Below are 27,333 nucleotides of genomic sequence, written 5' to 3'. Positions count from 1 at the left end.
ATCTTCATTTCTTTTAATTATAAAGATCACATTCTGTATAAAACTCCTCAAATATCCTCATTTTCCCATTACAATAATAAATAAAAATTTTCTATATTTCTTAAATTTCTCTAATCCTTAATTTTCTTATCAAATTTGTTATTTTTTCAATAATTTTTAAAATTTTCTAATATTTTTTGGAAATTTTTATTTAATTTTGTGAGAAATTTATTCAATTCTTATTATATAATAATATCATTCAAAAATATTGTTGTAATTTTTCAATAATTACGATAATTTTTAATTCAATTTTTAATCGAATGTTTTGATGGGACGAGCTTACTGAGCATTGGCTCATCCCATCAAAACATTCCATTCAAAACTCTGGCCTTCATTGAGGCCAGAGCTCACAATTCATCTCCTCAGAGCCAAGTTCCTCGACGGTCGTCCTCATTAGGCACGATCCGAGAGGAACTTGGCTCTTCATTAAAATCACAAGCTCTGGTCATTGCTAAGGCCAGAGCTTCGCAAACTATCCTCGGGGCCGGTTTCCTCAAAGACCGCCCTGATTCAGGGCGGCCGGAGAGGAATCCAGCTCCGAGAGAGTGCCCATACGAAGCTCTGGCCTTAGCAGTGACCAGAGCTTTCAAAAACAATCCTCAGGGCCGAGTTTTGCGATGATCGTCGATCATGTCGACAGTCTCGCAAGAACTCGGCCCCTGAAAGACATACAGATACAGGCTCTGGCCCCAGCAAAGGCCAGGCTCGTTTTAAATACCCAGGGCCGGCTTTCTCAAATGCAGCCCTTATCCCGGGCGGCAGGAGCGGAATCCGGCCTTGGGATACTTACCAAACGAAGCTCTGACCCTAGCAAAGGCCAGAGCCTACAAATGCAATCCTCAGGGCCGATTTTGAGGGAGATCGTCCACATCATTGACGATCTCCTCTCATTTCGGCCCTGAAAGAAAGAAATACACAGGCCCTGACCATAGCAAAGGCCAGGGCTTCGCTTTAAATCCATAGGGCCGGCTTTCTCAAATGCCGCCCTTATCCCGGGTGGCAGGAGCGAAAACCGGCCCTGGGAATCCTACAATACCAAGCTCTGGCTCCTACTGAGGCCAGAGCCTGCAAAATTCATCCTCAGGGCCGAGTTTTGCGATGATCATCCACATGATAGACATTCTCGCAGAAACTCGGCCCTGAAAGACGTAATATCACAGGCTCTGGCCTCAGTAGAGGCCAGAGCCTCGCTTACATTACTCAGGGCCGGCTTCTCAAATGCCGTCCTGATCTATGGCGAGGAGAGAAATCCGGCCCTGGGAAGCATGAAATACGAAGATCTGGCCTTATAAGAGGCCAGAATCTGCAAATACTCCCTTCTCTACAGATTATGATCCAATGTAACACAGAAAGCCCAGAAGGAAGCCCTTTCTCAAGGTTAAGACTTCCTTTCTGGCTTTCTGATACTGGATGGAGTGGGGTTTGGCTTCCATTGCAACTCCTTCCAGGAAGATCAAATGATTACACAAAAGTCATGGCAATTGTATTCTAACACTATAAATACAATTGCCATGGCCTACAATTGCGAGTGCCTGCTGCTTCAGCAGAGATTTGCAGCAGACACTCGCAATGTTAACCAAAATTCGTCTGAAAGTTAGAAGATGGGCTTTTTCTCAAGGTCAAAGTCCATTTCCTAACCTTCTTATATTAAAATGAGCATTTTGACAGATTATTATTTTTTATCCCGGCATCATCAGCTTGTCATTCTAAGCTTATCATTTTCAACTTATACTTATAAATTCTAAAACAGTGATTATTGAATTCACGAAATAGAACACCACATTAAGAAATATTATTTACTAACTTTTTCAATAATTAAAAAATATCAATGATACTTAAGTGTCATCACATACAACACATTCTTATGATCATCATAATATATATTATAGAATATTGCATAATAATCCAAATTCAATTTCAATATTAAAGTGTACTATCCATTATCTCTTAACATCATAACATACTCAACGAGTACTGATCATATGTTATTGATCAAGCCTTTAAAACAAACTACATATATGATTGCTTTAAATTGACCAAAAAATTGAATACTTGCTTTAAATTGACCGTTCAATTTAAAGTTCGTCCCATATGAGCCTTTTTACTATCCTTTTTTCTCAGGGCTAACCCCATGCGAAATTAAAACTTCAATCACTTCTTGGTGATTAATTTCAACAGCGATTTCAAGTGGAGTTTCCCCAAAATTATCTTTTGTATTCACATCAGCTCCATTTGAAATAAGAAATTGGGAAGTTTCTCTATCGTTATTATATTCTGTAATATGAAGAAATGTTTTTCTGTTTTGGTTCTTGCAATTGATTGTAACACCATTTGAAACGAGATCTTATGAAATATCTATTCATGAATTTCCAAAAGCAATATGAAGTGGACTGTTATTAAAATTATCATATACGTAAATGTAATAAACAGAAATTCATCAAAAGTGACAGCTCTCAATTTTTTGACATTTGTAAATTCTAAATTGAATGAGAAAAATGAAATAATACTAAGCATAATACAATATTCTAAATTTAATTATAATTAGGAAAAAGTTAGTTTTGAGAGTACTTTTCATAGGCATATAGAATGAAATCTTCTGAAAAAGAATATCACATAAACTCATATTATTTCTAATATATAACTATTTTATATAAAAATCAAATTCAATGATCTTAAAAGCGAAGGATAAACCTCAAAATTTACGAATATAATGAGTGGGAATATTTCATATGGTTTTATGATAGATAAGCATTATATTCCACTCATTATTTCGTAAATTTTGAGGTTTATCCTTCGCTTTTAAGATCATTGAATTTGTTTATATAAAATAGTTATATATTAGAAAATAATATGAGTTTATGTGATATTATTTTTCAGAAGATTTTGTGTTCTTCTTCAAAATTTTATTTTTTTTATTAAAAAGAATCTTTACAAAATATACATTTACTTAAATTAATATTTAAAAACATGCTCTATCAAAAGTTCCAAAAATTCAATATTTTAGCTTTTCTGAGGTGTCACTTTTGATGAATTTCTGTTTACAACATTAGCTGCATTAATATCAGCAACATGAGATAAAAGAACTTTTATTATAAGTTGTTGTTTTACCGAATTCACAATCAACTTATAATGATTCAATATGAAGTGCAGTTTTTCCCAGCTAATTTCTTGAAATTATATTTACACTTTGTGCTAGAAAATGCTCAACTAAAGAATTTCCAAAGCAAGAATAATAAACAAAGCATTTTTTCGATATTATTTGATCTAGAATGTTATTTATTTGCAGTAGTAGGATAGGAAGGGTTGTGTGACTTTTTTTGTTACGTCTATATATAGATGAAGGTATATTTTCACATCTTCTATATATAGATGATATAAAAATTTTTTCTTACGTTTTTTAAGTCATGAATTTGTAAGAAAGTGCGACATTATTAAATAAATTAGTAATAAATATTATATACTAAACACATTTTAAAAAATTAACATTAATTTTAAAATAATTTATTTTTTATCTTTTATAAAAGAAGCTATATATAGATGATGTCAGATATTCCGCGATTAATTAAACATTGTTTAAATCCTGAATGGGTTAAACTTCAATTTAAAAATGAAGATTGTGAATTATTAAATGAATATGAAAGCCAAAATAAGCTAATGAGGTATAAATATAATGATAAAGAATATTTAATTTCATGGAATCAATGGAGTCATAATCAAAGACCTCATAAACGAGAAGAAGAAATTGAAAATAATGAAATGGAAATCATTGATGACATTAAAGAGGATGGAATTCCTAAATTTTGTAGAAAAACCTTTAGAACTAAGTTAGGAGCATATAAACGTAGAGTATTAAATCCTGAATACATAAAACATTTATTTAAAAAGGAAGACTGTGAATTATTAAACGCTAATGAATATGAAAACGCTAAATCAAAACTGAGATATAAATATATTGGAAGTGATGAAAGGTGTAAAGATAAAGATAAAGTTTATTCAGTTTCATATAATAACTGGCACACGTTAGGGATAAGAAAACATTTAGGAGATTATGGTAAAAGTTCTGAAATTCTTCAAATCTAGTATGTACGAGAGAGTAAAAGAAATTAGAAATAATTATTTTCATGAATAAAAGATTCACTACCATAATGAAATACAAAATGAAATAAAAAATAAAAAAATAAACTTTAAAAATTCATGTCTCAGAATCAACATTGAACTTTAAGAAACTAATGATTATTTGAATTTATGAAATCAATTATTTGATTCATTCTTTCTTCAATCTCTTCTATTCTTTTTGTTAAATCATCAATTTTCATTAATGAGGTGATTCTTGATTGAGGAATAGATTTCAAACTAACCCCCTTTATTTTTGAAATTTTGAATCCATCAACTTTAAACATTTTATTCAATTTACACGTTGTCAATTCTTCAAATAATTTTTTATTATTAGCATAATAGTCATTAAATTCTTCAACAGATGAAAAAATTTTTATTTCAGTAATTGGTTTAACAACGTTTATTTTTTGTTGAACATTTTACTTTCATTTATTTCTTCCTCCTCTGTTTCATTTATTTTTAAAATCGGTTTCATTTATCATTAAATAAAAATTAGAATATAAGTGATGAAATATATTTTTTAATTAATATTAAATCAGAAATGGCGGCAGGATTCTTTAAAAAATTATGGGATGGAATTAAGAAAGCTGCGGGTTGGGTTCATAAAAAGATTATTAAACCCTTGCAAACTTTTTGGCACCAGTAGCGAAAACGGCAGGAACTATCATAGGTGGAGTATTAGGTACTAAAGCAGGTAATCCGGCGATGGGAGCACAAGCAGGTAACGCAATTGGTGGAATAGCTGAAGGAATACTTAATAAAATAGGAGGTAGATAGTGGAAAAATAAATATTATTTTTATCTTAGTATCGGTTGAAGTCTTTGATAAACTTTTTCTCCTTTATTTAAATTTCTCTTATTGGGGCAGCTTTTGGTGTTATTGATTCAGCAACGTCACTAATTGCTTCTTTATTCTTAAATATCCAATTTGCTCCTTCTTCATTGTTTCCCAAACTTTATGCGCTCCTCTTTTTACTTTATCCCACAGTTTCTTAAATATACCTGCAGCCATAGTTGATTATTTCATTAAAATTAAAAATTCATTTTCATCTTTTAATTTTGATTTTTTATTTATAATAAATGACGACTAACTATTTGGTGCCAAACACTAAACCGATTAATGGAAATGTGTTTCATTCATTCGAAAAGATAAATGAAATATTCGCAAAGAATGACGGTAGAAGATATTATAGAGAACTTGAAAGTTCATGCTATGACTCTGATGCTCCATATTTTGATGATAAACAAACTCATTTAAGAATTACAAATCCGGCTCATGATGTGAACCAATTAGGTGACACATATATTAAACGCAAAGTTAAAGCAACTCTAGTTTCAAATAAAGCTTTCACATGTGATGCCGCTTTTAAATGCATGCGTTTATTCGTTGGTTACAAATCATCAAATCAAAGCTTTAAACAATTAGAAGTAGAAACCGAAAGAGGTGATGCCGGTTATCTTCAATGGATTGCGCCCGTGAATCTTTCGCATTTGCAACATATAAACCAAAATCAGAAAGGAAAGTTAAAAAGTTTGTTCATTCGTTATATAATAATGTTCAAAAATATGATAACTCAGTATGTGGTAAATATATTGACCCTTCAGAAGTTTTCAAGAACGCAAATGAAGAAGTTGATATCACTTTTGATATGATTATTCCGGTAAATGATTTGTTAGCATTTCAGGCGTTCGATGATTATCCTAAATCATTTGGTGAAATCATTCTTAAATATTATGTTTTCAGGGATACTTTAGTATTTTGTCAGGTTGACCCGTTAAGAGTTGCTGATTTACAAAATTACGTTTATGAAAAGATAACTGATGAAAATTATGAAAAGATTATGAATCATGTTTATAAATATGATCGCAAATTCCAACAAATCGGACTTCCTGCCAAATTAATTACAAGCTTAGCCGCTACATCTGCTGACGCAACAGTTGATGACGTTATTATTTCATGCACAAAGATGGAAGTTTTAGAGGATAAATGCATTACACCAGGATACGGTTTAATTGAAGAATCAGTTAAAGCAATACCACGTTTATTCAGTAAGGAAGATCCATTCATGATTCCAGCTCAACATATTGACGTTCGTTCACTAAATGGAGGTTGCATCACTCCTGAAGGTATCAGCTCAGATTTCTCATACGCTCTTCATAATGTTACAGATGTTGTGTTAACATTTCCGAAGAATGCAATGCAAAGAACAGTTTTAGAAAATCCAATGCTTCGAGGTCTTCAGGTCACTATAGATTCCAGAAACTTCCCCGATCAAGCGATGACCACAGTGGGTGACATATTCTTTACACGTATGCTTCAAGCTTCTGATTTAGATGGAGTGAATGAATGCACAGAAGAATACGAGGACTCATTAACTAGACCACTGAATGATGATAATGGCACGCCATTAGCTAGAACATGGAAAGACCAAACTTCATTCTTATGCACTATTCCAGTTCAACGTGATGGAGCGGGTATATTCTTTGATGGATTAGAAACTTTCAACTCACAAGTTACAGTACAAGTGAAAGCTTATCCAATCATTCAGGGTGAAAATGACACTTACTGTTCAAAGGTGACAAATCCTCCTCAGGTTTGGTTTACTAGGACTACGTATTGGACATGGACACCGGATGAAGGTTTGAAATATCATCCAACAGGTACACCACCACAGTATAGAAGTTCATATGATGAAATATTGATGAATAGAAATGTTTAAAATTATAAATTTATTTTTGATTAAATGGATTTAAATTCATCCACCCCTTATGAAGAATTAGCGGAGTATATAATACATACGTAGATGATATGATTAATGAAGCATTGAGTGATAATAGAAATGCTCTATCTAAGGAAAAATTAATGAAAATTCCATATTCTGAATGTTACTTAAATTCAATCACTGCAGCAATTGGTAAACAAAATAAAGGTAAAACATTAACGATATTAAAACAAATTATCATTATTGCTAACACTTCCCCCATTCACATGTGTTAATTTATATCAACCGTTCAGGTTCACCTTCAGATGATACATTTGAATCTTTAAAGCATTTAATCAAAATTCCAATTATTTATTTATCACAAGAAGAAGCAGAAGATTATTTAAAAAACTTTTTAATGTATAAAGAATTATATAATACAATCAAGAAGCAAGGATTAGAGGATAAAATTATTGATAAACAACGGGATGAATTATTTGAAACACTTTCTATTTCAAATTTTGATAGAGAATTTTTGCATTCACTCATTTTTCTAGATGATGCAGTGAAATCAAAACTAATAACAAATGAGAAATCATATTTTAATCAGTTATTAACTCAATGTCGACACATTCAGTGTTCATTCTTTATGGCTGTTCAATATTTCAAAGCATTAAGCACAAACATTAAATCAAATCTATCAACCCTTTTCATTTTCAGTGGGTTTAGTCGTCAACAGTTGAACGTTATGCTTTATCAAGTGAATTTACCAATGAGCATTAATGAACTTTACACACAATATCAGCAATTAGGTGAACATGGAAAAATAATAGTTGATTTAAATAAAGGAAGTGTTAAATTTGATTAACTTTTTATAATTAATTTTTATTTTTTATTTATAATTAAACATGACAGAAATGGCAAATCTTCTACAGGTTCCATTAAAACAAGGAACAAACAAAAAGGGTGCATATAATAGAACTATGAAAGTTCCTGATGGAATGAAAGAATTAGTTCATATTGTTGCTGGTCTTCAAAAAGATGTTAAACAAATGAGAAACGTTTTAACATTACCAGAAGCTCAAGCATATGCCAAACGTCAAGGTCCAAATTGGGAAGCACACGAAGCAGACATTACGGGTCCAAATGGAAAACCTGATGGTATAAATGAAGTTTTCGTTACTGATGGTCAAGGTAATATTAAAGTCATAAATGGTTATAAATTAACTATAACTGATTATCCTAAACGTAAAGCATATAATGAACGTTATCCTATGCAATTTGATGAAAATGGAAAAGCTGTTAAACAATACATTGGAGAAGGTGAAAATGGTCCAATTAATTCATACCGTCATAATCCATATTCTTATTTCAATGAAGAATTAAATGCTATTGAAGAGGGACCGGATGGATTACCACGATATTCTAACCAGTTTGATGGTCAATATGCAAATATTAGACCTGAAATTTCAGCTAAGAAATTCTTTAAAGTTGCTTTATTCGATCCAGTTTTCGCAAATGTTAAAGATGAACTTAAACAGCAATTCCAACCAATTATAGTAGCAAGAATTGCATCAGGTGCTTTATCTCAAGCATTCAAAGATTTAATTAAGAAACCATTATATCAGCAACGAGGTTTAACTTATGATTTAGTTAAGGAATCAGATAAAAGAAAATTTGAGAAATCAGATGATTATAAGAATGCAATTAATGAATATATTCGGTCTATTAATTTCGATGAAAATGCTAAAAATCAACTTCATGAACAAATACAGGGAATAATAGATTCAAAAGTTCCAGCAAAATAAAAGTTTAAATATATTTTTTTTATTCGATTATAAATGAGAAGACGTTTCACTAGTCAAAAGAACACTAACGCAAAAGCAGAGATTACGGTTGGTTATAACGTAAATGATGATAAATCACGAATTATTCAAAATGTTAAAGTTAATGTTAGCCCGAATTAACAAGGTCAGCAACTCAACCAAATTTATTAACTCGTGACTTACCGAAAAAGGAGGAGAATGAAGAAAACCATGAGAATGGAGACCCAATCATTTTATCTGAACCTGGTAAAGAACCTGTTGAAATTCCCACTTATCCAACATACCCCCACCACTTTCATCAAACATCGAGAACCCATATAAAATAGACATTAATTCTGAATTAATGAAAATTTACCGTGATATAATAATTAATAATTATGATTCAATAATAAATTTAATTGACCAATCCGGTTTAATTATTTTACCTTATGAATCATTAATTCACATTATCGCCATTCTTTGTGATGTTCAAGATTCAGACGTTAAGATTCAATTTTTCATAGATGATGAGGTTTCATGCTGCGGAACAGTTGCAAAAATAAATCCTATAAAGGATATTAGCACAATTAAGATATCAAAGAACGGAACAACAACTGAACTTCATTTAACATATAATGATATTTATAATAAAATAGTTGATGAATATAAAATATCACTTGAAAAATTCTTTGTTAAGGCTATTTAATATTCAAGCATTAACATTATCGAATAATAATCCTTTGAATCATAATCAATAATAATTGACCTTTCACCAGTTTCTATCGTTTGTTTTATTTCTTTTTGTTCCCCACTATCCGGATCGGTCATTGTAATTGTTTTTGTTATAGTATCAGCTTTATCTTTAACTTCAATCTTTTTTCCATCGGGATATTTAAACCAAAATTCCAAAAATTCGATATTGTCAATCTGTTCATATTTTAATCTATCAATTACATTTTTAATACCATCTGAAAATCTTATGAAATGGTCATTATATGGGTTTGATTGAACTAAATTTGAATGAAGTGAAATATAACCTGTTGATGAATATGACATTGACTCATATTTTCTGAAAACACTAAAATTTATAACATGAATGAATTTCTTATTCGTTGAATTTATGAATTCTTGAGGTAATCTTATTCTAGTTTTATTTATCACTGGAAAATAACGCTTTACCATATTTTTAATCGTAATAAAAATGTCAATTATCAATATTATTTCGAATAATAACTGTGAATTAAATTTAACAGTTAGCGGAATTTATAATGTTACTCTCGTTTCTGTGAGTGGTAAATTTAATCCCATTCTTTTAGACCCTTCAGATTATATATCATTTATTAAAGATGACCTTGAAAAAACGTATGATATGTATATAAATAATGTGATAGCGAAATGGGATATTAACATGATTTTAAGTTATTTAAATGAATCATTTATCGTATGGTATGAAGAAAATTTTAAATCAAAACCTGATAAACTTTTTGAACTTGATGAAATAAATAACCTTATTAAATTTCCGCTGAAAATTAAATTTTGTACTCCTCATCTTCGTTCATTGTTGGGAATATTAAATTTTGAAAAAGATGTTGGGGATGTTTTGTATTCTGACACGGTTCCAATTTCATTTTAATCAAATGTGATAAAGTTAATACCCCAATGAGATTTTCACATCAAACATTAGACCCTAACTCTTACCCATCAATACAAAACATTTTATCCATCAACTTAAACACATTTTCTTTATCATATCCGTTTCAATTATCTGGGAATTCATTTATTCTTCATTCAAAAGATTTATCAAATATTAAATTTAGAATAACTGACCTATTTGATTGTGATTTAGAATTTATGAATGAAATATTATGGCAATTTCAAATAGAGAAAATAGCTGATGAGATAACGGATTAAATATTTATTTTTAAATCGTAATAAATGATTAAACAACAGCAACCACAACAACTTAAGGCACAAAACACCCAGGTCCTTCAGACCATTACATACGCCATATATGCATATAATTCAAAGACGGCAGAACAAACGCAAAGGTTGAAATATGGAGATTTGGAGATAGTATTGAAAAATGAACATTTCGAATTCGTTTGCAAAGGTGGTGCAGTGATATCAAATATAAAAGAAATTTTATTTATGAATTCAAAAATTAAAGGAATAACGGATGATATAACATCAATTCCACCAGAAGAACAGAGATATTACGCATTAAATGCATTTCCTAAAGTTTTGAAGATTGGAAGATTTAATTTAAATGAGGAATTCATAGAAGGTTTCCTAAACGACATAATGAAGAAGGTGGATAGGAATATGTGGATAGTGATTAAATAAGAAGGCAAATTTGGTTTATGTTGATGAAAAAGATAATGAAATTAAAGAAAAGGTTGAATGGTATCATGAATGGACATTTGAGACTTTTAAAGTTAAAGCTGATACAGAATGGGTTTCAGGATGTTTAGACCTTAAAGCAGATAAAACATATGTTGATGATTAGAAAGAAGTGACAAAAAGATGTGATTCAAACATTAAAGAAATGAAATACTTCAAACATTATATCCTGTTGGTTCTATTTATACGTCAATGAACTCAACAAATCCTTCAGAAGTTTTAGGTTTTGTTATGTGGAAGCAGATTGTGGATAAATTCTTATACCGTGCTAGATATTCAAAGCAAACAGGAGGTTCGAAGAAAATTAAAGAAGCAAACTTACCCCCACACACTCATACAGGAACTACAAACTTTTCTGGCGACCATAGCCACTCATTAAGAGACCACCCATTATACAACTCAGAATATGAAGCTGGCTATGATGTTTTATCTCCAGATTATAACCATTCAGCAAAAAAGATTTTTCGACCAACTGAACTAGGAGGAAATCATGTCCATACTTTCACAACAAATCCAACAGGTTCGGGTAAAGATTATATGCCACCATTTGTGACTGTATTCGCATGGTACCGCGTTCATTGAATGTGCTTGAGACTTGACCCAAAGGGTTTAGGCTTACCGAATGAACTAAATATATTTTATGTCTGTAATTAATTAGGTAATGAACTGCGGAAATAAATGTTTACGTTAATGTTTTCATTAATGTTTTCAGGTTATTCAATAATTAATTATTTTTGAAGAACTGAAGGTGTCACTACGTCACCATGTGCCACTCGGTTAATTAACTTCTCTGAAAAAATGAGACAACATGACATTTTGACAACAGTCCTGGAAATAAATGTTTACGTTAATGTTTACGTTAATGGTTTCAGGTTATTCAATAATGAATTATTTTTGAAGAACTGAAGGTGTCACTACGTCACCATGTGCTACCAGGTTAATTAACTTCTCTGAAAAAATGAGACAACATGACATTTTGACAACAGTCCCGGAAATGATTTGTCATGACTTCATCGTAATGAGTGTAAATGACCCAAAAATATATTTTAGGTGAAGAGGTGAGATCTCACCTGTTTTCTCACCTCCTTTTTCACCCTCACCGCTTAGCGGCTCAGATTGCTTTTGCTTTCTCGTGAATTTTCACGAATTTCCTTAAGATAGAAAAAATAAAGTTAGTTTTATTTTTATTTATTTTTTATTTTGTATAAAAGATATGATTTCAACAATCGGCACAACAACAATTCAAGCCACGAACGGCGGGACTCTGTCCACAACTACGGCACCAAACTCGCTAGTCATGAATCCTACGTCAATGTTGGTAGAGATGAAAAACTTCATTCCTTCTTCATATACTTTTGAAACAGAAATACAAAGAATAAAGCAAGAACTTTTAACAAGTAATTTAGACTGTAGTGCGAAAGATGAAACAAATGGAGAGGAGCTATATGAAATGCAAGATATCATAGACCATTTGCCTAAATTACCGGAAGTTCAGCAACAAAAACTAACTATTCCTGAATTCGATGAAATTGAAGTTAAAGTTACTGATTCAGTAGAAATAAAGAAGTTCATACGTAAAGTAAATTATGAATTCCTTGGTTTTCATTGCAACCATAAAGTTATGAACAAAGATTGCGACATGGTATATAAGAACATCTCTGACATATATAAATCTGAGGAGTTTAAGACTTACGATAACTTTGTTTCATTAGTTGCTGAATGTGTATGGCAGATAAGAGATAAAGATAAAAGATGTAAAATATGGAATGGACAAATAAAACCAACAACTTTTGAGTTAAAGAAAACCATTGACGCCTTAGTTGTTCTAGCAGGTCAAATTTCAATGTATAACGCAAAAATGAATCCGCAATGTTCAAAATGTAAAGCAGCAATGAGGAAATATAACTACTCCGTCAAAGAGATAGAACGTATGAGAAACGACTATGCTGACTTAAAGAAAGAAGTAGAGAAACCAGCAGAAGATAAAATGGACATGTTAGCATTTCTGAACAAAAACTATCCAACAGCTGACGATTTCCTTCTATCTGATGTCAAGAAGAAATATAAAGAAACCTTCGGCATTGTTAAAACTTTTGACATACTGACAGAAGAAATAGAAGCTACGAAATTGTTTAGAATTTCAAATATACATCGTACAATTCATGTAAAACGCTTATAAAATAACTGGGGTGAAAAATTAGGTGAGAAAACTGGTGAAATCTCACCTCTTCACCTAAAATATATTTTTATTGAATTCAGCAACAAAAATAATGAATTTCATTAGTTAGAAAAATAACGCTAATTTTTTCTAAGAAAATTTTTTATTTTGTATGTAAAGACAGTAATGACAAACATTGAGTTTGAAACAGTTAGAAAGATAGACAATGACACCAAAGTGGTTAGAATAGGTGATTTAAACGTAAGATACTCAAAGAAATACAACAAATATTCTTTGTCAGACATTATAACACCATCTGGAAAGAAAACAAAGGACTGGGTTAGAATTGCTTCTACTCAGAAAATTTTGACAAGAAATCCTGAGCTTATGATATCAGTAGCATTTCATGGAACAAGAGCATATCTTATAGACAAAAGTCTTATACCAATAGTTTTGTTATGGTTAGACCCAGTTGTTGGATATAACTTCATAACTTATGGTTCATTCGACTCAGAACGTTGCAGTGAAGGCTTACTTTACATCGTTCAGAAACCGAAGGACTTCAATACAAAGAGATATAAGATAGGAAGAACATATAATATAACTCAAAGATATGACAGTACAGTCAATAGAGTCAAGGTTGTGTTCGTTAATGATATGAGAGCTGCTGAAACAGAACTGCTTGAAGTTTTTGAGAAAATGTATGGTGCTCCCATGAAAGGTAAAGAAACGTTTGAAGTAGATGAGATAGATAAAGCTATAAAATTATTTGACGAAGTTGCTGAAAAATACATGTAAAGCGTTTATTTTTGGTCTTTTGTGAAGGTCAGAAAAAATAAAGTTAGTTTTAAAATTATTTTTATTTTGTATGAAATGACAGTAATGTCAACATCAGAGAACACAACAACTGCTATCGTTCATGAAGCCATTAATGAAGAATATGAATACATACAATATAACAAACAATTGAGACTCATTCGTTCTGTCAAAGATGATATGTACCAAATGCAAAGTATAATGAATGCTCTTCGTTCTACAAAGCAAGCATATCATTGGTTTGAAAACCAACAGACAAAAGAACTTTTAGAAGAATTTCCTCATATGATTGCTTCCCTCGGAAAACCGAGAGAAGAGATTCCGTATGAAAATCGCAAGAGGGTAGAAAAGAGGTTAGAAATGAGGTTAGATCTACCCTTCTACCCTAAAATATATTTTGGGTCATTTACACTCATTACGATGAAATCATGACAAAACGTCTACCCTGTCAAAATTGAAGTTGGAGACAGAAGATACGTAGTTTTAAGGGTTAATGGTAAATTCAAGGGTCAATTTGATTACTTCAAGAATTTGATGAATTCATGCACAAAGGAATTTTATGATAACCTTTTAACATATTTTATCAATTACGACCTTTCATCATTTAATGTACGAATCATACCGATGACTGAAGCCAAACAAGATTTAATTGAATTATCAACAAATCCTTTAGATGTATGGATAAATACACATTATGATGAATTGTGTGCAGGTATGACGTGTAAAAATGCTCTATTCTGCAAACCATCAGACATGAAAGACAAGAATTTCCAAATGAGCATTAAGGATAAATGTGATAAGAAACAGAGAAGAATAGATGGTAAACAAACATGGTGTTATGTTTTGAAAGAAGAAATGAAAGGATTATATAAACAAATTGAACCAAACGATAATGAGGATTCATTTACTGACGATGAAATACCTGTAAATGAAGCTTTATAAAGTATGATTGGAATTTATTTTTGCATTAATCCTGCCGTGTTGTCAAAATGTCATGTTGTCTCATTTTTTCAGAGAAGTTAATTAACCGAGTGACACATGGTGACGTAGTGACACCTTCAGTTATTCAAAAATAATTCATTATTGAATAACCGGAAACCATTAACGATAAAATATATTTTTGGTCGTTTATGACAAAAATAAATGGTTCATTTACTCACAATATTTTTTGTACAAACGACCCAAACTTTTAACTTCTTTTCTGCAGCTTCTAATGCTATCTTAGCGAGTTCATATTCTCTAAATTCTCTCTTTAAATTTTCTTGTTCCCATTGGTCTAGTTCGTATGGAGAATCTCTATAACCATAACATATCTCACGTTCATGTTCTAATTGTTTTTCGCACATTTTTTAACTTCTTGTTCGAACAAAGGTTTAGCATTCTCTACTGTATCTTCGAGTTCTTCTTCATCTAATTTCTCATGAACTTTCTTGTCTATGGAGTCCATAATTTTTCCAACTGCTATGCAATATTTTGGAGAAGCCCACATTGCTATATAGTTTATAAGTCTTGGGTCTACATACGTTCCTCTAACCTGTTTGATTCATCAGGAATTCTGCATGAATTTTGTATAAAAAGCAACCGCCGGAATTAAGACGGTTGCTATATTCTTCAAAAATGCCTTATATACTTCCCAGGACTTATTTTCCAACAACTTTCTAAAGTCTTTCCTAAACTGCTGACACATATTTGTTGCATTAATGTAACCATCCTTGTCTCTACGTAAGACTTCAATACCATTAATAAGTGCCTTTTGTGAATGTTTCGCCATTAGATTTGTTCGCGAATGTTTTTGCTTCGACTGACATTTCTGTTCTTACATACAAAATAAAAAAAATAAAAATAATTCATAAGTGCCTTCCTCATTAATCCTGCTTGTGTTTCAAAATGTCATGTTGTCTCATTTTTTCAGAGAAGTTAATTAACCGAGTGACAATGGTGACGTAGTGACACCTTCAGTTCTTCAAAAATAATTCATAAGTGCTTCTCATTAATCCTGCTGTTTGTCAAAATGTCATGTTGTCTCATTTTTTCAGAGAAGTTAATTAACCGAGTGACACATGGTGACGTAGTGACACTTCAGTTATTCAAAATAATTCATTATTGAATAACCGGAAACCATTAACGATAAAATAACTGATAACAAAATTTTTATTTTTATATAAATGGATACCCCAAAGCTCAAAATTTACCACGAAAACCGAGAAGAACCTAGAAGGGTTCGGGAAGAGGAATAAAAATTAAATTTGGATTGGGTTTAAAAATTCATCTTTATTAAATTCATCTCTTCCAATCAATTTATTTATTCTATTAAATTCTTTTATTTTTGCTTCACTCAGTTTAAGGATTGAACGGTAAGTTTCTAATTTTTCGATTATTTCTTTCCTCTCTTTATCGTTTTCAACCCCACCGCATTGTGGCTTCTTTTTGTAATAGCATATTTTTGATTTAATTCTGTTTAGTTTCTTTTTATATTCATTGTCACTCATTTCTTACGAAATAAAAAAAATTAAATATTATTTAAATATAATGGAGTAATAAAATAAATCGGAATTTCTATTAATTTATTGTCAACTTCAACTAATGCATTGCCGTTAATATATCTAACAAATTCAGCTATTGTGTCAAATCTTCGTCTTCTTTTTGTCATTGATTTATCAGTTTTTTCCATAATCGAGATGAATCAAAACTTTATCCCCTTGTTTAAAATTCATGAGCCCGAATTAAATTTGTTCACGTTTAACATCATTCAACCTTTCCATTTGCTTTCTAATATATTCCCATTCTTTTGAAATATCATTTTTCATTTCCACTGGTTTCATGTTTATAGTTCTATGCCATGTATTATTATAATAATATACTAACTGTTGTATGATGGAGTCATGATTTCCATCCCAGTATATCTGACGTTAACCCCTAACGCATCTCTAAGAGTTCTCATTACCGCATCAACTATTTTTATGAAACGTATATGGAGAGGATGAAAAGAAAAAATTAATTTGTGGGAAATAATGAGCCATAGCTGCCTGAAATCCTTTATCACCATCACCCCTGATATTATCTACTCTTTCATGATCTAGTAAGTATTGAATAGCTCTTCTTGTTTCCTGTTCTGTTTTCCCTTTCACCGGAATGCAATATAAATATCTAGTGTTAATGTTAATGGCGAATAAATAAGTAACGTTTCCTTTTGAATATTTTAAATGATCGATTTCGTATGAATATGGATATGGTGCAAATGAAGGGCGACTAAATTTTTCCTTTAACGGTTGAATTTTTGGGTCAATTGGTTTATTTAATATCTTGAAATCCTTTTTAAAATCTTTTTGCTTCTTTAATGTTTGAAATGGATATAATAAAGTGAATGATGAAGGATTAACTGAAGGAGGAGGTACTGTCGTTGGAGGTTTTGGTGTTGCAAGTGGTTTAATTTTATCTGCTTTGATTTTGGATTTCATTCCTTCCTTCATTAATTCTGGATGTATTCTATTCATTTGTTTTAAATATGCTGTATATAAAGGTTTGATATACTTTCCCGCTTCGAGTTTATGTTGAAGGATGAATTCCAAAAGTTGATCTTCATTTAAAAGTCGGGCTGAATATGATTTAACTAATGAATCATAAATTAAAGCTTGTGCTTCATTTATGGTCTGAAGGACCTGGGTGTTTTGCACCTTTTGTTTTTGTTCCTTTGGCTGTTGAACATTTGCTACTTTAGACCTCGGCTTTGGCTTTTGCGGCTCAGGATTATATAATTTATATAATTCATCAATATCTTCTTCTGTTAATACTTTATTTTTGAAATCTTTCAACTGTTTAAGTTGTGATTTAGTTTTTCCCTTTGAATATTCATTATTTTTAATTTTGTCTTTAATTTCAGAAATTATTTTATTATGATATTTCAAAATTTCATTTTTATAATATGGATAATAATATTCCATATCATCACCCGTTATATTATTATTATGTTTTTGGAGATATGATTTTAATTCATAATAATTAAGAAAATTTTGATTAAGTACTAAATCATCAATTAAAATTTTTAAATCTGTGTTATCCATTTATATAAAAATAAAATAAGTGTTTTAAGGGTGCCCACCTCTTTGAATCATAGTATCAAAACCATCATTACGGTTCCTTTTGTCTCTTCTGTGGCATTTCATTAAGAATAAAATTTTAAATTGTATTAAATAAATGGCATACAACATCCATTTTCACAACATACAGCCTTAGTGTGTGCTCCTGTTAATGCAGTCTTACCGATTGTTAAGCGAGTCATTGACCCGTTTTTAAGTTGTAAATTAATATTTTGACCATCAAATATCACTTTATCATTTATTATATCCAAATATTTTTTAGGTGTTAATTGCTTATTTTGTCTTAAACTAACACCCTTCATTTTTTTGTGCAATCTTTTTAAAATCACCCCCATCAATTGAACCGTTGAATGATGTATAACACTTAGGACATAAAGCAATGTTATCACCTTGTTTCTCAATTGCTAAACCCAATAATTTCTTCTCATGTGCTTTTTCTTCAGCTTTATTCTTTAATTTAGGTTTAAATTTTCATCAAAACAGAAGAAATCAAATGGTGCGAATTTGAAAATGTTTTTATCATAAAATTGTTTATCGGTAACAATTGCTTGAAATGCTTGAGTGTTAGGAAGACTTGGATCGCCAGCAATAGCCCAATAAGATGAATCAGTATCACCTTCAATGAAATGAAAACGATTAACATCCATGCATTTATACATAAAATCATAAATGAAAACTAAATACCAGTATTTAGCATTATCTAAAGTAAAAATGCTCTTGTAAACATGTATCACATCTATAAAATCTATCTTTAAGCATCACTTGATATGTATCCTCACCTATTTCTCTTATGTTTTTAAACTTATTTGACATACATGCAACGCGTGCCTTCTGTGCATTCATTATTTTAGTCTTTGCGTAATTTTGTGTATTCATTGCATCGTAACCATATGATCCATTAAGTGAAATTTTGCAAAATAAACTTTTTCCTTTATTTCCTTCTAATTCAGCCTTTTGTCTTTCATTCATAAATTTGTTCGCAAATTCATTAAAACAAGTGTTTTTCGTAAATGTTAAAATTGATTGAATGTCATCAATGATAAAATGAAATCTGTCTATTAGATACCAAAGATAATAAGATGAAAATGGTTGATATTGGTTGTATGTTGATGCTAACTGAGTTAATTTCCTCTGTTTCTGGTCAACTGGTAAATTGTTTGATTTCATGTAATTATACATAAAACTGCCAATTGTTTTTTCATCTGTGATAATATCTAAGTTTCTTATTATCGGTAAAAAGTTTATGTAATCATTAATGTATTTTTCATCAATGTGACCCTTTACTTCAGCCACGAATAAAGTATTTTTCTTCTTAATTATTCCCAATGCTTTTGCTTTCTTTGTTGCTGTATCACAAATGATAACACCATTCAATCTTCCCGGCATACACATTTTATGGTCAGTATATTGAATGAAATCATGAGGATTAGATGAAAATGATGAAGGATATAATGAATTAAAATCAACTCCAACGAAATGAGTCATAATGTTGGTGGTGTCCTCATTTGATACAGTTTTAGTTTCTGGATTATATGAAAGTTTATTAATGTGCGTGATTCCTTTAAGATTTACTCTATGTTGAACATTTGATAGACCACCAGTAATTCCATTACGGAGAATGTGATAAGCTTCAACTGAATCTAAAGTCATTGGTAAATTATTTTTTAATGCATAATTTCTTAAATTGATTCTTAAACGTTGAACATCTTCATCTTTATATTTGATTTCACGACATTGCAATAACAAACATTAACTGACAATTTTCTTTAGTATGTGGTTTTTCATTATCGATTCTATCCAATGTTGGTTTATTAGCATATGTAAACGCTTTACCACACATTTTGCATTTAGATGAAAGGATTAAATCGTGATAGTATTGAAAATCATCCATTGAAACATTATTTTTAGTATCCCTTTCTGCTTTTTCATCTTGTTTCTTATATGATTCAATTTTATATTTCCAATACTTTTTCGTTAATTCAAAACTTGATTCTATCTCTTCCTCAGGATATTTTTCATTAGGATTAAAGTCTTTATATGCTAAAGCGTAACGAATCATTGAAGCATTCGATGATAAAGAAAGATTATGAAGCATGTCAATTTTATAAACAAATGTTTCTTCAATAATTTTATCGATTGGGTCAATCATAATTTCAACATCTTTATTGCAATATCTGATATAGTTTCTTGGGTTAATGCTGAATAAAATGAATCTTGAGTGAATGGTTCCTCTTTATATAATTCTTCTTCGTAATTTTCCCATGTGATGAATTGATAAGGGAAAAAGGATTTAACACGTGATTTATTGTTTCCGAAATCTTGAGTGAATTGGTCTAATGTCCCACCCGCTATATAATTTCTGATGTCAATAAATCTCAATTCATATGGAACGTTTGTTTTCTTTACAATGATTTGCTTAAATTGTGAAGATGAACCCAGCATTGATTTTATTTTCCATTTTGCAGTGTTTAAATCACGAAGAATTAAATTTAAATCAAACTTTCCCGAATTAAAACCTATGATATTCACTTTATTGAATTCCTCATCTAGAAGTTCTTTAAATGCTTCCTTCTGTTTTTCATTTAATGTATGAGACAAAGTCCCGCCGTTTGGTCCGTTTGCGACTTCATTAATTCTTCATATTGTTCAATATTTGATTTAGCAACTAATGAACAGGTTGAAAAAAACTCAATCCAATCAGAAATAAAAGAATCACTCGAAGTTAAGCAAAAATTCCTCGTATATGTTTTATCATTTAATTTAACCGTTGATGATACCATGAATGGTTTTAAGTAAGCGTTCAAAGTTGCACACTCAGAAAGTTGTAATTCTTCTTTAGTCTCTAATGTTTCGAAGTCAAAAGTAATATAATATCTTGTCGGTTGATAATATTCCTGCAAATTATGAGCTAATAACCAGATATATCTTGTTTCGTAATATGTGGTGCATATGGTTGCTGGGTCTTTTGCAATTGAACGTCTTGAATTAATCTTCCATTATTTTCTTTACATTTCTCACAATGCTTTAAAAATCTTCTTTGGTTTTTCCTTTCTGGATCATCACGGATAGAATAAACTTCTTCTTTACAATATGGACAAACTTTATAGCCGGTGAGTGCTTCAACGTCTGTTATTCTGTCAGCGTGAAGTTTTCCACATGGACTCTGTGTTAATAAAATATTTACTGTTTCAAATTCTGGATCTATCATTATTGATTCCACTAATGGAAAGTCTACCTTATTTATGTCCACGTCTTCTGGTTGAGGATCACAATAATAGAAATCAATATTAACATTTAACATTCTCGCTAATCTCTCACTTTCTGATGAAATGTCAAACCCTTCATATGCATCTATTGCTTCATTTAAATAGCTTCTACGAGTTTTAGGATTAACACCATCAGGAATGTTATAGAAGCGTTTAAATAACCTTCTACCTTCTGCTCTAATTTGATTATCATTCATTTTAGCGGTTCCGTTTTTGTTCATTTATGTAAGAATAAAAAAATTAAAAAATAAAGTTTATTTTTTAAAGCCCATAAAATGAATTAAGAACACATAAATTTTTATCATCCGCGACGTGACGAATACATTTTAATTTACTCAAGAATGCATATCCTGACACATTAAATCTAATTCCTGTCTTATTTAATTTCACAACTTTGAAAAGGAATGTATGAATAGCTATAAAATGATGAGAAGATGTTTTATGGGTTGCTTCCATTTTTTCTGAAATAAATGAATAAATATAATGTTTATAAGTTTTCATATCTTTTATGTTCTTAATAACGAATGGTATAGACCTTTCAACTTCGTCTTCCTTCGGTGCTGTTCTTTCATATGAAACATTATTGGTATCTTCAACAATGAAACCACAATCACACAAAATTTTATAGGTTCCAATGGTTTCTTTTGATATTTTATCTAATAAATCAAAAACTTTATCAACACCTGTGCATTTATTTAAATAATATTTGTGTAAATATCATGATCTTCTTTCTTAATCGTATTAGTTGCATATGTCACGTTTTTAAGAGCTTTTTTGAATTTTTCGGAATCTAAAGGCGGTGAAAGTAGGATACAGGGTATTCTTCATTATCAATAAATTGTAACTTATGTTTACGAATAAATTTAGTACCTTCTTCTGAAAGTGTTTCGTCTATTTCACCATCTAATAAATTTTGTGTTGATTCTGAGACATAATTTTTATATCTTTCTTCATGAGATTTCTGAACTTCTGATTCTGAAGCTGGGATATTCATTAAACCTCTACTTCATTTTCATTATATTTTTCAACTTCTCTAATTCCTTAATTTTTTCATCTATTTCATCTTATTTTTTCCAGTTTTTCAATTTCATCGTATTCATCATCTTTAATTCGTTCTTCATAATATTCAGGGAAAACATCAGGTTCTTTAGGTTTTTCTTCTTCAGATGTGGGATATAAGAAATTTATAACATCATCTTTATTCATTTTTCCATCATAATCTAAATCATTTAATAACTCAGCAAATTTTTGACAATTTCTTAAATAATATTTACTAACTTCATAACACATCTCATCTAATATATCCTTTATTTCCTCATTTGTGAATCCCAATTTTTTAACGTCGTTAGTCTTGACGCTCATTTCATACAAAATAAAAATAAATTATTCATAAATGTAAGACATGAATTTTTAAAGTTTATTTTTTAAAAATTTTTTTATTTCATTATGGTAGTGAATCTTTCATTCATTTAATAATTATTTCTAATTTCTTTTACTCGTTTATGAGGTCTTTGATTATGACTCCATTGATTCCATTCAGGATTTAAGGGTATAGTAAACTCAAAATTCTAGAGTTTTGAGAGTGCCAATAAACTCTATAGGCCTATATATATCTATATTTTAAAGGAGAGGTTACGCCATAATATTTGATATTATAAATTATTAATTCAAACTAAAAGTAGAAAATGAAACTAATTTTATTCTAACCTATATAAATATATCAATAATCTAAAATGATTATAGTCTGAACTATATTTTACCAGATTATCAAATATAAGAGAAATGAAATAAGGCATAAAAATATCATAGCATAATTATTGGATAAATGCATTAATAAATTATTTATATCATAATGAGAAAAAATCAAAATAAGAAAATGAGCATAATAATAATTTGAGGATGTTTTATTGTCGTCTGGAAAAAGTGACAAAATTATTATTGTCGTCTAAAAAGGTGACAAATTATTATTGTCGTCTGGTAAAGTGACAAAATTATCATTGTCGTCTAAAAAATAGATTTTTCAAGCATGTTTCGGTACCTAAATAAAGGAAGAACATCAATTCCATCTATGTATATAGTATGCAAACACGCATGATATATGGAGTAGCTCTTTATCTGGCTAAAAATCCTATTATTTGAAAATTCGCATTGTCGTCTAAAACCGCCAGACGACAATAATAATACCCCTAATAATTTAATTAAAAACAAAAACAATAAATAAAATGTAATTTTCGTTAATCAAAGTCATCAATGTCTTCGTCTTCTGATTCCCATTCGGACTTGAAAACTTGATAATCTCCTCCTGGTACACTCTGAATGGATTTTTTGTATTTGTTCTGTTTTTTAGAACCTTTTGTAACAGTTTTTTTGTTTCAATATCATTTTGGAGTAACAATTCTCTTCAAATGATTTGACACAATCTTCTGGAAGTGGGGGAAGATGTAATGCTTTTTGTATATCTCCGAGAAAATGCTCTGGATCATTCCATTCTAAGATTGCAACGTTAACTCTAATGTTAATGTTCTTCCAGGCTCTTGATTTGTCCAAATAGCATGCAATTTTGGAGTTAAACGCTTCATTCATGCAGGTAGATCCAATGGAAGAAACTTTGGAAACTATGGGTGTCCATTTGTGAACCCAGTCATAGAGCATGAATTGAAGTTGGATCGAATTGACACCTTTTTGCCATTCAAAGCATTTGTAATTGTGCGGTTCGCAAAAAGAATGATTGCCTACGTAATGGTAGACACAATTCTCCCACATTTTCGTACGTTTGTCAATATTTTCTTCGGCAAAACATGACCAAAGCCACATACTTAGGCTTGCATTCAGACCCCAGAAAGGTCTCTCTATTTTTTCAATCTTCTGAGTCTTGTCGTTGAAAACTTCAACTGTCTTATGAGAAGCTGAGAACTTTGTAAAATCTTTTGAGATATTTTTTGATACATGACCTGGATCGAATCTTTCAAGATGAGAGACGCCAAATTCTTTAAAGACAGAGACACTTTTGTTATCTCGGTCTTTAATAATCTCTTTAACATCTTTCAAGATATTGTATTTCTTTAATTGCTTCAAGATGATTCGAGTTCCAGCACTTTCCATATTGTTGGAAGCTCCGGAATACTGAGCATGCTGTCTGTTTCCACCAATATGGTTGATGTTCACGCATGCAAGAACTCTTTTTGTGACAGCATCGAGCGCAGTTACTGTACAACTTGGCGAGTTTCGCCTGTGCGTCCATCTTGCATCAATGGATAAGTAACCACTGAAGGACTTTCTCGACAGCATTAGGGAAATACTTTTAAGTCTTCTAATCTTATCGTCACAAAATCTCTGTTGTCTCATGACACCACTCTTCACAGGGGGCTTAGTTCCACAAAGAGAAAGAAAGCGAGCACCTTTTGTATATGGCATTCCGGTCATTATGCAAGCACCAAGCATCTGTCGCGCTGAGAGTCGACGACGTTCGTGGAGTAAAATGTTATGCATTGCCTTTGTTTTCCGTTTTGGGTGAACAATATGGCCCATACAACAACAAAAAAATGAAATCCCGCCAAAAGTGAAAATTGAATAAAAAGTAATAATTAATAAATATATACTATATCATTAGATGAATATTTTGGAATAACATTTTTAAATCGAGGTTTTTCAATGGATAACGGTTCAATCAAAAATTTGACCCCATTTTAGAATCTACATTAAAAATGGAACATTTCTGTCGTTTCAAAATTCCAAAATAACGTTTCTATTCCTCTCAAAAGTAAAAATAAACTTTATTGGGGAAAAATATTTTTATTTTCCAAAAAAAAAATGAAAAGCTTAAATGCAAATCTAATTTTGATGCTTTTGTTTGTGATTTTTTGGATTTCGAAAAAAATTTGAAATTTCAGACAAGTTACCATTAACACTAATACGTTTCAGCGAGTCGGTCCCATCAGAGAAATTTTCATAAATCGGCGATAAAATTTATTTTTTCAGCAAAATATTCTCAGATCCAACTAGAATAAGGTCAAATTATACAAATTTAGCAAAGGCTAGTTATCCTACCTATTCAATTAACTTTAATTTTAAATAATTCAAGACAATTCTCAAAATTACCTTAATAATCGCGTTCTCTTCGCAAAATGACGATTCATCATTCACTACCAGCATAACTGAGGGCTTGTGCTCACAGAATAATACAGATAATTTACTTTTTAATGCAAATTTAGTAAAAAGGTAATCATAGAAGATACAAAAAGTTTCTTTATTTTGATTGCTGATTTTATTTCTTCTAAAATTTACCAAATCTAAAAAATCCAAAATTGAATGCTATTGAATTTCATGTTTATGTAACATATACTATTTATTATATAAGGAATAAAAATTTTATAGTTTTAATCAAAATAAAGGTGTACTAAATGCATACAAAACAAGGTATTTTTTACTCATCCAAAAATATGTTAACAGTGCTATTTATATAATCAATATCCGAATTTCGAAATCATTTTGATGAAATCTTTATTTTAAAATTGAGTTGACTGTTAAAATCACCCGAGAAGAGGGATTATCTCAATGAAAAGTACATAAAATAGCAAACGCACAAGATGGCACTATGCAGCTTGATATTGTTATACAGGATGAACATATAAAATGTTTGGAAAACACTTACTTCGTTCTACAAATGTGTATCTCTTTATATCAAAGATTCTTCTCAAATTATTGAGAGACTTCTCTCAAAAAAAGGGAAATTTGATAACTAAAAAAAATTATGGCATAACCTCTCGTTTTGCATAGATATATATTTACATGGTCACAGAGCTTATTTTCATTGTCAAAACTTAAAAATTTTTAGTGGACTATACCCTTAAACAATGTTTAATTAATCGCGGAATATCTGACATCATCTATATATAGCTTCTTTTATAAAAGATAAAAAATAAATTATTTTAAAATTAATGTTAATTTTTTAATGTGTTTAGTATATAATATTTATTACTAATTTATTTAATAATGTCGCACTTTCTTACGAATTCATGACTTAAAAAACGTAAGATTAAAATCGCATTTACCAACCCAAGAGAGCTTTACTACTACAACATTTCGGGATTATACCCAACAGAACTCCTCGAAAATGACTTCAATGCCGATGAATTCTACAGAATTACGAAAGATCTCTTCGAAAGAGCTGTTAACGGCGAAATTGTTCCAGAATACCAGAGCGAAGATATTCCAGAATACGATGAAGTATTCCAGAAAGTTGTAGGAAAGAATTATCTCGATTTTATTTCAAATACAACTTCCGAATCTTTGATTTTGTACATGAAACCAACATGCCCGCACTGCAGAGCCATCATACCAGTTATTACAGAGTTGGCAACAGCTTTACATGATGCAAAAGCCAACATCAGAGTTGGATACATCGACATTTCGAGAAATGGCTGCTCTGAAGGATTTCCAAGCATGAGAGGTGTTCCAACATTATATTTGTTCAAGGATGGCGGCAAGAACAAGACACAACTCTACTGCCAGAGAACAAAGGACGAATACATCAGAAATCTCAAGATCATTTCCGACCAAAAGATCGATATTGAGACAGTAATGCCTGATTCAACAGAGTTGGCCAACCATCTCTTGACAATCATCATGTCCCTCGATGAAGAAAACCCTGTTCCTGACGAAGAGAAAGAAGCTTTCCAGAACTACTTGGAGAGAGAATCAAACTTGCTGCAATCAATGTCTAACTCAACAGAAACAAATGAAACTCAACAAAATGATGAGAAACAAGAATTATAAAAAATTAATTTTTTAGGCTGCACTTACGCCCATCTGACTTTAATTCAAATTTTTAACAACTGACGTGAAGCGCTTCATTGAAATTTAACCTTAAACATCTGAATTGAATGCCCTGTCATAGGGGTGTAAGTGCACCCTTAATTAATTAATTAATCAACTC

At 30.7% G+C, this 27,333-nt stretch overlaps 5 protein-coding genes and 3 pseudogenes across 8 annotated transcripts, besides 8 other annotated features; 6 read left to right on the top strand and 2 right to left on the bottom strand.

The window, feature by feature from the left end:
• Positions 1-2,459: 2,459 nt before the first annotated feature.
• Positions 2,460-2,496: a mobile genetic element.
• Positions 2,497-3,047: 551 nt separating this feature from the next.
• Positions 3,048-3,085: a mobile genetic element.
• A 2,149-nt stretch (positions 3,086-5,234) lies between these two features.
• On the top strand, positions 5,235-6,874 carry TVAGG3_0539450 (annotated as a pseudogene). The gene has a single exon. A coding segment is annotated over exon 1 (1,640 nt).
• A 149-nt stretch (positions 6,875-7,023) lies between these two features.
• Positions 7,024-14,977: a mobile genetic element.
• TVAGG3_0539440 (uncharacterized protein) lies at positions 7,765-8,664 on the top strand (the record flags this gene model as incomplete). Its single annotated transcript, XM_051237862.1, has 1 exon — positions 7,765-8,664. One exon carries the CDS (start codon positions 7,765-7,767, stop codon positions 8,662-8,664), a length of 900 nt encoding a protein of 299 aa, XP_051095686.1.
• On the top strand, positions 10,597-11,643 carry TVAGG3_0539430 (annotated as a pseudogene). The gene has a single exon. A coding segment is annotated over exon 1 (1,047 nt).
• On the top strand, positions 12,683-13,240 carry TVAGG3_0539420 (organellar and viral DNA polymerase type B; the record flags this gene model as incomplete). Its single annotated transcript, XM_051237861.1, has 1 exon — positions 12,683-13,240. The coding sequence occupies one exon, from the start codon at positions 12,683-12,685 to the stop codon at positions 13,238-13,240; it is 558 nt and encodes a 185-aa protein (XP_051095685.1).
• TVAGG3_0539410 (uncharacterized protein) lies at positions 14,570-14,977 on the top strand (the record flags this gene model as incomplete). The annotated part of the gene is made up of 1 exon (XM_051237860.1): positions 14,570-14,977. One exon carries the CDS (start codon positions 14,570-14,572, stop codon positions 14,975-14,977), a length of 408 nt encoding a protein of 135 aa, XP_051095684.1.
• A 484-nt stretch (positions 14,978-15,461) lies between these two features.
• Positions 15,462-17,280: a mobile genetic element.
• Positions 17,281-18,526: 1,246 nt separating this feature from the next.
• On the bottom strand, positions 18,527-19,518 carry TVAGG3_0539380 (annotated as a pseudogene). The gene has a single exon. A coding segment is annotated over exon 1 (992 nt).
• Positions 19,519-22,337: 2,819 nt separating this feature from the next.
• Positions 22,338-22,908: a mobile genetic element.
• A 37-nt stretch (positions 22,909-22,945) lies between these two features.
• Positions 22,946-22,967: a mobile genetic element.
• Positions 22,968-23,585: 618 nt separating this feature from the next.
• Positions 23,586-26,244: a mobile genetic element.
• Positions 23,766-24,926, bottom strand: TVAGG3_0539350 (uncharacterized protein; the record flags this gene model as incomplete). The annotated part of the gene is made up of 1 exon (XM_051237859.1): positions 23,766-24,926. A coding segment is annotated over one exon (1,161 nt), but the record flags the coding sequence as incomplete, so codon positions are not given.
• Positions 26,245-26,699: 455 nt separating the features above from the next.
• Positions 26,700-27,173, top strand: TVAGG3_0539330 (intramolecular oxidoreductase activity, transposing S-S bonds; the record flags this gene model as incomplete). Its single annotated transcript, XM_001296834.1, has 1 exon — positions 26,700-27,173. The coding sequence occupies one exon, from the start codon at positions 26,700-26,702 to the stop codon at positions 27,171-27,173; it is 474 nt and encodes a 157-aa protein (XP_001296835.1).
• A 15-nt stretch (positions 27,174-27,188) lies between these two features.
• Positions 27,189-27,310: a mobile genetic element.
• Positions 27,311-27,333: the final 23 nt, after the last annotated feature.

Source organism: Trichomonas vaginalis, chromosome II (assembly GCF_026262505.1).
Source record: "Trichomonas vaginalis G3 chromosome II, whole genome shotgun sequence".
In the NCBI taxonomy this organism is placed as follows: Eukaryota; Parabasalia; order Trichomonadida; family Trichomonadidae; genus Trichomonas; species Trichomonas vaginalis.
The sequence above is the reverse complement of the archived record's forward strand: the minus strand, read 5'-3'. Positions and strand labels throughout refer to the sequence as shown.